This window comes from Triturus cristatus, chromosome 4_1 (genome assembly GCF_964204655.1).
Source record: "Triturus cristatus chromosome 4_1, aTriCri1.1, whole genome shotgun sequence".
In the NCBI taxonomy this organism is placed as follows: Eukaryota; Metazoa; Chordata; class Amphibia; order Caudata; family Salamandridae; genus Triturus; species Triturus cristatus.
In genome coordinates, this window is record NC_140585.1 from 893075143 (window position 1) to 893090306 (window position 15164).

The 15164-nt window shown below is 49.8% G+C and overlaps 1 protein-coding gene across 4 annotated transcripts in view; it reads left to right on the forward strand.

Annotated features, from left to right (window-relative positions):
- Positions 1-12856, forward strand: part of LOC146855746 (myelin-oligodendrocyte glycoprotein-like) — a 342350-nt gene extending 329494 nt beyond the window's left edge. For all 4 annotated transcript variants that reach the window (XM_085653665.1, XM_085653663.1, XM_085653666.1 and 1 more), the window contains one exon: positions 7820-12856. In XM_085653665.1, coding sequence (XP_085509791.1) covers positions 7820-7956 — 137 coding nt within the window. In that variant the 3' untranslated portion in view covers positions 7957-12856. The remainder of the gene's footprint in view (positions 1-7819) is intronic.
- Positions 12857-15164: the final 2308 nt, after the last annotated feature.

The following is a 15164-nucleotide window of genomic DNA, read 5'->3' on the forward strand; positions in this document are numbered from 1 at the left end:
TGTCCGGCGCGCGCGAGGCTCTCTGGCCTTCCGCGCTGCCGGGGTGCGCTAGCGCTGACGCGTGACGTCAGACGCTAGCGGGTATAAATAAATAGGCGTGGCCTCGGCGCGGCAGTCTGGAGCTGCGTGTAAAGTATAAAGTACCGGCTCCTGTGATTCTTTAGCGCGACCGCGCAATCATGCAGATAATAGCTTTAGAAAACGCTACACTGGCGACGAAGGGTGTATTGAGCCCTGCTTTGCTGTCTATATGCCCCACTGTGTGGTACATCGGCCACACATGTGTCCTGGGCCTGTGGTTGGTGTCCCCTCCTCATGGTGACCCGGCTGTGCATGCTGGTGGTTCCGGTGGGAGACACTGAAAGAGCCCTGAAGGCCCATCCTGCAGCCTGTGGAGACACTGTGAGAGCCCTGGAGCTCCATCCTGCAGCCTGTGAGGGGTCTGTCTCGCCTGGTGGTGACAGGCCTGATGCCACGAGGAGCCTGATGACGGCCGCACCCTTCCCCAGAGCAGGCCCAAGCCTGGTGGAATCGCCCAAGCCCCTGAGCACCCTGAGGGTCCCGATGATGACTTCTGGAGGTATGCGCGCCCGCTGGATGGTGTAGAGGCACGGTGGAGGACCACGTGCGACGCCCACAAGGGGGTGCACACCTATCGGCTTCGACGAAGAGGAGAGGTAGCCGGCTTCCACCGCGTGCTGCGCACGTGCCAAGATGGCGTCGATTCCCGCCATTGAGCCGTTTGTCGTTGATGGTGCCCCGTCGCCCCTCGCCCCGCGCTGGAGGGATTGGACAGACCGCCTACAAATTTATTACGAAGGGGCAGGCATCTCGAGGGAAAGGCACAGGGCACTGCTACTCCACCTAGGAGGCAAAGACATCCACCGCATCTACAAAACTCTTGTGGAGGCAACGCCGAAAATGTACCACACGCTGCTAAACGCTCTCAACGCCCATTTCGAACCCATGGCGAATAGAGACTATGAAAGATTCATGTTTCGTCAAGTCAAACAGGAGGCGGACGAGTCCCTTGATGCGTTCCACGGCAGACTAAAGGAGTTAGCCAGCACGTGTGGGTTCCGCGATGAGCAAGAGGAGATCCGAGGGCAGATCATACAAGGGTGCTACTCGTCCAAGCTCCGGGTCACGGTCCTCCAGGAAGAAGGAAAGCCCCTCGTGGACATCCTCACCCTCGGACGGTCGAAGGAGCTCTCGCAGGCGAGGGCCTCGCACATGGAAGCAGCCCTACATCGTCCCATGAAGACGGAACAAGTGCAAGTGGCGGAAGCGGTGAACGTGGTACTGCCCAAAGGGAGACCAGCCGGAGGGAAAAGACAACCGGAGACGAAGAAGAAAGAATGCGGATACTGTGGCGGCCAGCCCCACCGCATGCAAGACTGTCCTGCGAGAGGGAAAAAGTGCAGCGCCTGCGGGTGGATGAACCATTTTGCGGCGGTGTGCCGGTCCACCAGAGTCAAGAAAGAGTCGGCCCATGCGGTGCAGGAAGAGGCGGACAGCGAAGACATGGACGATGACACCGAAGAGTACCCAGTCCATTATGTGTTTGCGATCAACCAGTCACAAAAGAAGAAGTGCAGACTTCCAAAATGTCGCATCTTGGTCCAACAACAGGAGGTAAAGGCGACAATTGACACTGGGGCATCCATTGAGCTAATGGCCTCCAATGTCTACCACCAACTGCGCACCAAGCCTCCGCTGCGAGAGGCGAAGATCCGGGTGTTCGCATACGGCCAGAAGACACCCATCCCTCTCATCGGGTGCTTCAAGACAGAGCTACAACATGGAGAGAGGAGGATCAGCACCACCGTTTATGTCACAGAAGAGGGCAGCGGGATGCTGCTGAGCGGGCAATCGGCCGAAGAGCTGGGACTGATCTCGTTTGCCATGGCAGTCCTAGAGGAAGAACTGGATACCATCATGGAAGAGTTCGGAGAAGTTTTCAAAGGCATCGGGTGCCTGAAAGGAAAGGAAGTGTCCTTACACATCGACCCGTCGGTCCAACCAGTTGCGCTGAGGCACAGGCGAATAGCGTTCCATCTGAGGCAAAAGGTCGAGGAGGAGCTAGAGGCCCTGGAGAGACAAGGCATCATTGAAAAGGTCAGCGGGCCAACCCCGTGGGTATACCCGATCGTCATCGCCAGGAAGCCGAAACAGCCAGGACAAGTCCACATCTGTGTGGACATGCGCCTCCCCAACGCCGCAGTAAAGAGGGAACGACACCTGACGCCCACCATTGATAACATCCTGGGAGAGCTGAACGGGGACAGGTGGTTTTCGAAGATGGACCTACAATCAGGCTATCACCAGCTGCCACTTCACCCGGACTCGAGGTACATTACCACGTTCTCCACACATGTGGGCCTTAGATGTTATCGGCATCTCAACTTCGGCATCTCGAGTGCCGCCGAGGTATTCCAAAATACCATCAGAGAAGTCCTCAGCGGGCTCCCCGGCGTGCTTAATGTGAGCGACGACCTGCTGATATACGCGTCAACCATAGAGGAACACCACCAGCGGCTGAGAGGGGTCCTCAAAAGGATTCAGGAGTCAGGCCTGACCCTGCACCGAGAGAAGTGTCAATTCCTGCGGAACAAGATCAGCTTCTCCGGATACACCTTCTCGGACCAAGGAGTGGCCCCAGACCCAGACAAGGTGAAGGATGTCCAAGAAGCCCCAGCCCCGACAAACATCTCGGAGGCCAGGAGTTTCCTGGGCATGGTCAACTTCTGCGGCCGCTTCATTCTGGATCTCTCCAACCTCACCAAACCCCTCAGGGAGCTGACCAAGTCGTCGACCACGTGGCAGTGGGGCCCGGAACAGGAGCAAGCGTTCCAAGCAACGAAGGCGGCCCTCTCGGCGGACACTACTCTCTCGTACTTCGACCCGGCGAAGCCCACCAATGTGGCGGTGGATGCAAACCCTTTTGGTCTGGGAGCGGTATTGACTCAACTCCAGAGCAACGGAGAGTGGGCCCCCATCGCCTACGCCAGCAGGTCCCTGACCGAGACTGAGCAGCGTTACTCGCAAATCGAGCGAGAAGCCATTGCCATCCACTGGGCCTGCAGGCACTTTCATGTATATGTGTACGGCCATCACTTCACGGTGACAACCGATCACAAGCCCCTCATACCTCTATTCCAAGGGTCAGCCTCGAAGCCGCCACCCCGGATCGAAAAGTGGATACTCCAACTACAAGGGTACGACTACAGGGTGGAGTACAAACCGGGGGCCACGAACCCGGCGGATTATCTGTCCAGGCACCCGCGGAAAGCCACAATGGAAGAAAAGGAAGAGGCAGAGGATACAGAGGAGTACGTCTGGTAGGTGACAGAGCGGTCACGACCCCTCCCGATGAGCCTGGCCGCAATCATAGAAGCGTCGAGAGGTGATGAATGCTTGAGAGCAGCGGCGGAGGCCGTCAGGTCGGGGGATTGGAGAACAATCCAAGAGTCGCTAAGTCGGAGGACTCCCCAAACCAAGCTGACACTGGAATCCATCTTGAGAGTGAAGGGCGAACTGTCCGTCGACGCCCAAGGATGTCTTCTGCGTGGCCCGAGACTGGTCATGCCGGCCAGCCTCGCCCAACAGGCGGTAGACCTCGCCCATAGGGGGCATCATGGAATGGTGAAAACGAAGGGCAGGCTCCGAGCCAAAGTATGGTTCCCTGGCATGGATGCGATGGTTGAGCAGGCGGTGAGAACCTGCACGTGGTGCCAAGCGGCAGGACAACCGGATTGCCCTCACCCGGTGGCGACCGCAGAAAACCCCCTGAGGCCGTGGGAATGCGTGAGCGCCGACTTCGGACATCTCCCGGATGGACGGTACGCGTTAGTCATCATTGATGATTTCACCAAATACCCAGAGGTCGAAATCGTGGGGAGCCAGACAGCCACTGAAGTAATAGCGAAGTTTGAGAAAACCATCGCCACTCATGGTATATTCGGGGTGGTCAAGACTGACAATGGACCCCCCTTCCAGGGGCAGGAGTTTGCAGAATATCTCAAGAGCTAGGGGATCCATCACCGCAAAGTGACACCACGGTGGCCCCAAGCCAATGGAGAGGTGGAGAGGTTTATGAGGACACTCAACAAAACCATACGCATAGCCATGGCTGACGAATCTCCACTAGAGAGGGCGATCTACAGTTTCCTGAGGGAATACCGGATGATCCCCCATGTCACAACAGAGGCAGCACCAGGAACAGCCACCATGGGGAGAATAGTGAGTGACACGATCCCTCACTACCCGACTTGGATTCCGGCACAAGCCACTAATGAAAAGACTCTAGCCAATCGGACGCGCTCGAATGACCAAGCCAGCCGACGAAGGGGAGCTAAGGAGTCCACGATACAATGGCAGGATCAAGTGTATGTGAAGGACCGCTACCCAAGCAGCAAGTTCAGACTTCCTTTCGAACCACAACCGTGGATCGTCACCCGCCGGACAGGCACGATGGTGACCGCCCAAAGAGGAGCTGAAACGGTCACTCGAGATGTGTCCTTCTTCAAAAAAGTCCATCCAGGGACACCTTCACGTGCCGGGGCCGAACCAGAGGGACCCGGCCCCGACCAGCTGAGCGGAGACCAGGAGGGGGAGGACGGTCTGAGTGAAGATTGTGACTCCCAGTCTATCCCAGCCACACCTGGGGGTAAACTGCCCGGCTGCTCCCCGTCCCGGGAGGAGCATAACACCCCAAGGCGCAGAACCCCCGAGGTGGCCATACCCAGAGGCGGCCAATCCCGCTACAGCCTGCGGAAGAACCCGGCACCGTCGTCCCAGTTGGCGGACTATATGGTGTAACCTGAAAGGGCTGGCAGACTGGTAACAGACTCATCGTTGGTTTTGATTTTTGTGTTTTGATTTAATGTTTTATAAAGGTTGGAAGGAGTGTAATGTCTGGCGCGCGCGAGGCGTTCTAGCCTTCCGCGCTGCCGGGGTGCGCTAGCGCTGACGCGTGACGTCAGACGCTAGCGGGTATAAATAAATAGGCGTGGCCTCGGCGCGGCAGTCGGGAGCCGCGTGTAAAGTATAAAGTACCGGCTCCTGTGATTCTTTAGCGCGACCGCGCAAGCATGCAGATAATAGCTTTAGAAACGCTACAGTGCCCTTAATGCACTGCATACCCTTCGGTGCCCTTGCATACTGATGTAAGGGCGATGTACTGTACAAGTACGTTACGACCGACACTTACAGTAGCATTACAGTACAAGTGAAAGAAAGACACCCACTTAGACGCTCACTTACATTGTTAGAAACGTTGAGACTCACTGCTGGGCACTGTCGCAGTGAGGGTGAAAGACTGGTGGAACCATTCAGAATTAGGATTTTCTTCAAATGGATTCACATATCATTTAGAAGTCGGGATCTTATGATTACATGTCCCGATTTCTGGGTAAGTTGCCTGAATGGGATGAGATCTGATTTAGTAGCGGAGTTCTTGACCATGTAAACTCGAAACCTGGGTTGTACGCTTGGCTTAGACAATTGATCAAATAATGTACCACTCTGGGCAAATCATTTATCTCCACGTGCCTAAGTATGCAAATGTATGCAATTTACATGCAAATGAATATATGTGGTATTTAAATTTTGTACAATGTGCAGTCATTGTTTTGTCCCAATCATAGCTGCTCAGTTCTACTGCAGACCTTTACACCACTCAGATCAGTATGATCTCAAGTGCTGCCTTGTTACAATGCACACATTTTATGATATATAAATATATCTAGATGGCTGAAAATATTTGAGTGGACAAAATGCTGCACTAATATATTTCCACATATATTCAACTACACAACTGGGAGCAGAAGTCCTAAATCTAGCTACAAATGTTATGTAACAAGACATTGCTGTGTACGTTCTCTGGTTAAGAACCTGAAAACACATATACCTTCGTCCATGCATTCCTGGCACAGGAGTAGGTTAAGGAGGCATCTCTAGTTTAGATCTGCTCTGTAATCACTCTGCATCGTGTTACAAATTAGGAGAGATGGATGGACTGTTTTCATTTTCTACTATTGGGGTTCAAAGTGAGGATCGCTCAAGCAGGAACACCTTCGGTGTTGAACACTTTCACAATTGGGTCAGTAGCTAAGATAACTCCTTCCACTTTTCTTATGCCTCAACATGTCTAGGAGAACCCCAGCAGGAGAAACAGGAACTTGTTTGTCTTTGTCTTGCAGTAAAATGAAACTAAGGACATTTCCTCCAACACCTGCGCTTACTAAGGTCATGCCTCCCTAAAGTCATGTCTCCCCAGTGACACATCTCTTTAAGGGTAGTATTTATCACTGAGGGCAGTTCTCCTTAAGGATAGATCTCTTTAGGGGTAGCTCTCGCACTACACAATTCTCTCCCAGGCAGTTCACATTAAAATCAGTACTTGGCAAAGGATGGAATCACTAAGGACATTTCTCACTAAGGGCAGACTAACATTTGTTTCAGTAGTACAATCCTTAATAATGCAAAATAACTGCATGCAAAGGAAAAGCAGCACGTCGCCATATAGGCCAGGACAAGTGGCCAAAGTTCTTCTTCTATTGAAAAATTAATGAAATGTACATTAAAATGCTGTATCTCATATCACACGATTTACAAACAATTGGTGTTAATAAAGATCTATTTATAATACGGGGCAAGGCATGTTTGATTGTACTGTGTGATGTGAATTATGATAGCCACAGTGTGGTATCTCATTCTGAGGACAAGTTAATGTATTGAAATGTATCCGAACAAAGGCAAATATATTATTTACTGATTTTGTACATGTGTTCAGGGCCGTAGCAATCAAATGATCAACAGGTGTAGTGGCAACAGGGCTGGGTCTGTGAGTTGCCCTCTGAATTTGCTACCTAACAAAGGGTTAAGGTGGGACTTATTCCTTGCTTGCATTAGGGCACAGGCTACATCACTGCATGTTTTTTCTACTGGTTTTTTAACTCTACGTGTGCCTGTCATCAATAGGCAACACGTTTTTAAATCAACCTAAAATAACCCCATCCCTTTTAGGTTATAGGGTGCCTAAACTTGAATTCTGTGCTGATTTAGAATGGCTACAAAGAATTGTAAAAAAAAAACCTCCCCCTCAACTGATCACTTCCTGATCTAATATAGTAATACAAATGCATCTACCTCTAGCCAAACCTAAACCTAGCCAAAGCCCTGACATTTTGTTAGAACTTACTTCACCACTTTTTGCTCCATAGCCCAGGAATAAATTTTTTTTGTACATTTAATTACATTGGGGAAGGAGGGCGTAGTGTGGAACCCAGTCTAGACTTAGGGCAGGACTTAGAAGGCAGTAGGATCAACGCAGGGCTACTGGAATTTATGACATACCAGTAGTTGTCCCAAAAAACAAATGTTGCTCTAACAGGTGGCTCAATTATCTTTGGGCAATTTATATAAATATAGTCAAATAAATTGTGTAGCATACATTTAATATACCTTACTTTTCAGAGGCAAAATGTATTTATAATTTGCAGTTCAGTGATCTTTAAATAACACATTGAGTGGGTAGAGAAAATGTCCCCACATTATGCTAATTTAAACCTTTCATCTATTTTAGAAAGAAAAATCAAATTTTGATTATGGCAGGCGATGGTCATGGATTAATTCATGTCATATATTGCACTATGTTAATTATGTATGGGAAAAAGAAAGCCCTGTGATGAATTCACAAAAAAGAAATTCCAGTGGGACCTAGAGGATCAACATTGTTACTGTCTGATTATATAAACAATTGTTTGTGTCGAGTAATACAATTCATTTTCTTTTCTTCTTTCCTTGGATCATTTAGATACCTCTGACACAGAGTCCCAGAAGGGGGATCGTGGTGAAAGTGGCTACCGTCAGCTGGGCTGGAAGAAGAATAGAGCCAGAGCGCGTCGATTGCGGCCACGACATCGCCGCGGCCACAGGAAACGGAGGTCTTAAGCAGCCCTCCAACCACAGATGCCGTCCTTCAGCAGCTGATCAAAGGCCTGAAGGAAGTCAAGGAAGGCCAGCACCGACTGGAAGAAAACCAGCAGAACATTTTAAGAAGGCTTGATCAGGCTGATCAGTACCCACCACCCATCAGTAATAGTTGTATACTTAGAGCCCTTGCCTACCCTCTGCAACTTTAATGGGATCTGACAATATAATGCCAAAACAATAATTCCTTCTTCCCATCCATAGATCCTCTTTTCTGACCTAAGTAGCAAAGGTGATATCTGCTACTACTGCCCCCGCGTCAGCCCAATACCCTAATGCAAGGGTTTCCCAAAGGGCCTTCTTATGCTGATGGTGGGTGACCCACTACTAACAGGGAAGACATCACAGGTAAAACAAGGTTCTTCTTATTCTGAATGATGCTGGCGAACCAGCCAAGGGATTCTCATTGTACATCATATGCAACTAGACTAAAAAAAACATATAGCGAGGGGAAAATCCAAGACAGAGACCATTATGATAAAACAGCTATCAACAGAGTGGCTTAACAGCCGAAAATGTCAGACGCGTGAGCCTGCAGCTCCGTGCCAGCCCTACACTAATCCTGCGTAATCCAGCCTGTGCCTTGGTTATTGCGGTCCCAAGACGACTCAATTGAAGCAGCAGCACAGATAAACAGACATTGAGACTTTGGTCATACCACAGTGGGGAATGGAGCCGAAAGGGGCCCGGCATCAGCCATGATGGCGCAGTAAATTTTTAGGCCTGTAACCTGCCCGAGAGAAACAGAAGCTGGGAATACTCTGGCAGCAACCTGGGACGTGAGACGTAGATGGAGCAGAGAGTGCCAAAGCAGAACCCAGGCAAGGAGAAGGCTCGAAACAGAGCTGAGGTGGACTCTAGCGCATGATGAAGGTGAAGCCCGGCGGGTTACAACCAGTTGTGAGGCAGTAGGGCTGCGGCAGCAGTCAGACCGATAAGACCCAGGGACAAGTCCCATGTTCAAAAGCCTGGCAAAATATTGCATTTCCCTAGGCGGAGTAGGCGAGGTACCCCGTAGGATCACAAGTCAGCGGCCCCGGGAGATGAATGAGGCTCAAGATTCTGGCAAAGTCTAGCACTTCAGCTGTGAGTTGCATCCACAGGGGAGGGGTGTGAGCAGCACCTCTAAAGCATATTTTCAGCCCTGAGCACTGGAGACTGGAGATGAGAAACTGCACTGGGGGATAACAGCCACATCCGGAGCTATGTTAAGTAAAAGAAGTGGGACTGAAAAGGGGTACGTTACAGCCACACCCCACGTAGAGAGGATTGACTTGGCAGTGGTGCACGCATATCGTTTGAGGGACACCTCCCCTAGAAGGCAACAAGAACAGTGGGCAGTCACAGCAAAACCATTAGAACAAGCATCACAGCTGCCCTGAGGGGGTCTTTGTGACCTAGTGGGTTTCAGGTGAGGAACTCATTAACCTTCCAGTTGAACATCCAAGCCTTCCCCCTGGGAACTCACTGTTTCACCCAATTATATACCCTTACTGCCCACATAAGGGTTTGAGGCAGAAGACACCCCACGACTCAGTCGGACAGTACTCACAGTGAGCATGTGCAAAACTAGAGCCAGGCCCGCAGAGAATATGGTAGATTTGGGAGAAACCCCAGCAAAGCACCGGCATGGGTCGGAAACCCCCGCAAACCCAGTGCAACAGCAATTAACTAAAATACTAGAAGCCATTGAAGATACCAAAGCCAAACTACACCAAGACATCAGTACATTGTCTGTGTGGTTTTGGCTACTCAGAGCAGGGTATCATAAATAAGCAGAGAAGTTCCAGGTTGCAGAGGCAACCTTTGCGGACCTTGCCCTGTACAAGCAATGACCTCCTGCCAGGTGGTTGAACTTACAGACAGCGTGTGTGTGCTGGGACGTAGAACGGAGGATGCCGAAGGGAGAAACAGGTGCAATAACATTCATGTAGTTGGGCTGCCAGAGGGAGTGGACACCACGGACATGGTAGCATAGCTGGAAAACTGTCTCAAGACTGCTGTTGTACCAGAGGGTCTCACTCCATTCTATACGCTTCAACAGACACACAGAGTATCGGCCAGACCGCTGGCTCCTGGGTGCCCTCCACACCCGGTGATGGCAAGGCTCCTACATTACAAAGACAGGAACATTTTACTCCACAAAGCCAACACCACAGGCCCCTTCACAATCAATAACAGCAGGGTCTCCCTATTCCAAGAATACATGGTGGAGGTACAGAAAAAGAGATTTTCCTTCCTTGAAGTCAAGAGAGTGCTAAAAGAAGAAGGCCTGCAATACTCCATGATGATCCCTGCTAGGCTGCGAATTATGCTAGATGGCAAGACTGATTTTTATGAAGACCTGGCAGCAGCTTGGAACTGAATCGAAGCCTATAAGGCAGGGGTTCATCCATCAGGAGACCCAACAGGGCCCAAGACAGGGGGAAGAAGAGGAGGAGACCCAGGAAATGAGCCAGGAGAAGCCCTGTGAAAAAAAACAGCCCCTCATAAACTAAACAGGAAAGAGCAGCTGCCCTCCAAGCTTTGGCAACAATTATGAAGGGATCTGAGAGCATCACAGAGGCCGGCTACGGCTACCCCTTAGTAAGAGGAATTGAAATATCCAAATCAGAGACCTCATAAGCAGAAAGTATCCAGATGCCGGACGTTACTCCTGGGACACCAGATGATCTCATTTAAGGTACCGATAATGCAGAGTGGTGGTGCCTGCTTTCCCAGTAAGATAATCGGGAAACATCGTTTACATCGCATTCAGTACAACGCGATGCTGTTACATCGCGGTCGTTACAACGAACGCGATGTAACCACGCGATGCCATTACAACGCAAGTCTTTACATCGACTTACGCTAGATGGCGTGCTAACATTACAAATAGTGTCGTTTACTATCTCAACACCTTCCCTACTGTTAAGTGGACTGGAGTTGGAATAGTAAATTACGCTTTTCTAATGTTAGCACGCCATCTAGCGCAAGTCGATGTAAAGACTTGCGTTGTAATGGCATAGCGTAGTAACATCGCAGTCGTGCGATGTAACTGCACGCGTTGTAATGACTCGCGTTGTTAAGTCATACATCCAGATAATCTGGTAGCATCCAAGGCATAGGAGCCTGTAGATAGAAATGAGCTTGACCAGACACGTTCAGGAAGAGTTAGTCTACTTCAGGACCGAAGCACCCCACTATTGGAGGGCTGACTCAAGACCGGGTCGGGTCTTCCAATTTTTTGAGATGGTTAATTTGCATTCTGGGCGGTTGGCAGTTGCTAAACTGCTCTTGGGACTGGGAGTTACATTTAGGGGTAGTTATAAGTTTTATGTTCCAATTACTTGTTTTACATTCATAAGTGCCTGTTTTCGAAGGGGGTGTGGGGGGGCAGGGAGGGGAGGGCAGGGATGGGGGAGGTGACCCATAATGCCCAATTGGGAATGACACAACCACATACTACTTTAAGGTGCATGACATGGAACATCGGCTGGCCGGGATCGGCGAACAAACGACACAATTTTCATAGATACCTACGCAGGCGCGTAGTGCAGATAGCCAGGCTGCAAGAAATACATTCCATACACAGCGAAATAGATGCATTGCGCAGACGATGGAGAGGGCAGGTATTTGCCACCTTCTTTTTGCCATTTGCTAGAGGGGAACGGATATGGGTGAGGGTGGGAACCCCATTTGAGCCCTAACGTACACTCCTTGACAAAGAGGGCCGCTACCTTCTGGTACAAGTTTTTGTATATACCCCTGGTGCCCTCCAAATAAACATAACATCACTCTTCTGTATCCCTGCATGTCCGGTATTGCTTTCTCTAAGAACTCCCATTCCATCTATGGTTGAGTCCGCCCGGGTAGTATCATCTTCCCCGGGTGTGGATAAGCGCCGATGATGAAGCATGTCACGATAAGTGAGTCAGGCGTCTACTCCAATATCTTGGGATACCCTGACCTTTGCAGATAAAGCTGAGGGAGATTTTCTCAACCTAATCAGATTCCCCCTTTTATTTTGAAACCAGAGTTCCGAGGGAGAATTCTGAGAGAAGTTGTTGCTTATATGTTTTAAGTGACTAATAACGACTGGACGTTGGTGAGCCGTCGATATGGGGACCCCACTCCCCCTCTCCTCCCTTACGAAAAGGGGACAGGATCATGCAATACCCACAGTGATCTCCCAGGATAGAGGTCATGGGGCTGGGCCATGAGGGAGGAAACACAAGTGCGAAACACTTGGAGAAGCCTAATAGTCAACCTCGTTTCCAAACTAGCAGGGAGCTGCGAACCAACACGGTCCCGCTGTCGGCTGCTTCTTTCCCCAGCCTCTCTTTTGCCCCCCTTCTCCTTTCCCTTTCCTCGCACCCCCCCCCTTTTTCCTGCCCAGTTTTTCCAGCACCATGACTTAGACACATTTCAATCCTGCTGGGCATCAATACACCATTTATGGGTTTTGGTTAAAAGTTTGAGCTTGGGGATTAATTTTCATATGTTTCTCTTTTTTATCAAATTCCGATATAAAGGCATGATTGGAGAAAATCCCCCATTGAGGCTCCCATTTAGAGTAAATAGTACCATCAAATAAGCACGGATACGTTCATCTTAATATGTATGTCATAGGACGTAAGACCATATAGAGGTTTGGCGCACGACATGGCATGATAAGATCGCTGATGACACAGAAGTGGTGACACCTATAGGTTAGATTTGGTGCCAGGGGAAAAAAATTGGGCCGGAAGACTGGATTATACAAACCGGACACCACTCTGTGATGTAACGGAGAGTACAATAGGATGCTATGATTACACTTTTAAATGTGCAAATATGAAAAATATGAAAAATTCCAATAAAATAATGTTACAAAAAAAAACAGTGTAGATGTATTTACTAAAGTAAGAATAATACAACCTTCAAGTTTCAGGGCTCAGGATAATGTTACTTCTGTAGACTCCATTTCTTTTTTTTAAAACAGATTTTATTGGTTTCCTTTGCAGCAAACAATCATGAGCCACGAAATAGCTCTAGGGGATATGGTTACACGCCCCGACCAAATGACATTCAGCAGCTAACATGCAAGCAATAAGGTTTTACATATCAACAGACCCTGGTGCATTTCAATGTCCGCACAAACTCATTGACAACCGGGAAGAGACCCGGGTCTTCGTGGGGGATCGAATGGAACCATGCACTCCCTGCATAACATCAGTCCAACATTCCGGTCATTACTTCTGTAGACTCCATGGGGCATAGATTCTGATAAAAAAGTGCAAACTATCTATCCTTGCACAACCACTGTAATTTATTTTCTGCACTAAGATGTCCCCTTTTTTCCAGGGTTGGACGTAGGAGGGGTGGCATGGGAAAATCTGCAAGTAAAAATTGGTGTAGCTAACCCCTTCCCTGCGGGGTTAATTCCCCTGCGGTGTGGGGGGGGGCCGTGGCGCCGCTGTGCTCGTGACGAGCTCAGCTCGTCATGACTCACAGTGGAGCTGTGCTCATGACCCCGCCCACTGATTAATTCTCCCGCACAGGCGGGGAATTAATCGCACGTGGGCGGGCCGCGGCAGTTATGACGAGCTCAGCTCGTCATGAGCAGAGCTCCACTGTGACTCATGACGAGCTGAGCTCGTCATGAGCACGCAACGGGTTAACCACATCCACCCACCAAGTGTGAGATCTGTGGGGAAAAGGTTATCGATTTCATGAATGGTTGGGTAGAGGGGGTTAGTGAAAGGTGAGAGCTAGACAAATATAACTGTATCCAGGCCAGCAAGGACATTGTAGAGGCAGACTATGGTGGGGAACTCGGGCAACGACTAAGACCTCGACTAACATTCTAGTAGTATGTGAGGCCACATCCCCTCGTTAGCCTGAACCTAGTGAGGAGGAAGGCAACAACAGACTAAGAAGAGGATCGCCATCAAAGGCTAAGGCATGGAGAGAATACGGAGATGGAGAGAAGCGCATCGGCGCATCAGTAGAAGCGAACAACCCAGGCATCATTGGGAGGAGCCTGTCGGAGGGAGCAGGGCAGACCATGCTGTTGACCTTTCAACCCTTGTGGAGGTGAGGGATGGCTGCCAGGTCCAGACTGGCCATATCGGGCACCGGGCAATCCCTCGGTGGGCCGCACAGGTGGGGGCAGATTTTGGGCCCCTGGGGGCCGTTTTTGTTACAGGGACGTTTATTAATCGGCCGAAAACCGTCCCTGGCAAAGAGCTCAGTGGCACCCCCAACCCCCACGGGTTCCCACTCAAGCCCTTATGGCTGCAGTACCAGAGGAGACACAGGACCTGTCAAAAGACGCTGGTGGTGCTCCTGACATCCCAGGGAAAGGTGAGAAGGACAAGGCCACTGCGGCACTTAAGAAGAGTTGCGGCCTCTGGCAAGGGACCTGGGAGGGGGCACATACTTTGGCTTGACGGATGGTGGCACAGGGATATTTCGTGGCCATGTGATGATTCTTCTGGGGATTGAACAGTAATATCGCAGTGGTTTCTAGGCACATTAAGTTGGGTTTGACACATTAGCTTTAAAATCCCCACAGGTGGGAAGAATTTGTTTAGATGGTCACAAGCTTCCTATTCTATTAGAAGAGAGCATGAGCAATAAGTGAAACATAGAGGCTTGTCCTGGTGTGATCTTTCCCTTCACAAAGGACAGACAGTAAGAATCCCTCGGTGTAGATTTTGGACAGTGGGCTCTTTCAGTTTAAAAACCACAAGGATGAGATCGGTGATATGGTATCCTTGTGCATTATGACCTGATGTTTAACGACTCCATCTTCTGTTTCCCCGAGGGTGATGTTCACCCACTGGGAGAGTGTCAAGGAAGAGGACCCCAGGAAGGTTTGAACACTCCAAAAGAAGAGCCTTAGATGAGACGTTGGATGATTATATGTTTCCGGCTTTCATCTGTGATACTTACCAATAAATCTTTTACCTCCCAATGAGATGGTGTGTGTCGTGTTTCACATTCCTGTAACAGCAGTAATCAAGTCCATGAGCAGCACTTGACATCACATCTGTTGTGCAAGTAAGATGACAGTTCTGTTACCAAATTTAAACATCCTTTTTCTTTAGCTGGCCCCAAGCTCCCAAGATAGCTATGCGTTACCTGCATTGGAAAAATGCAAAATAGGGAGGACCCACATGGCTAAGAAAATATTTATAAAAATT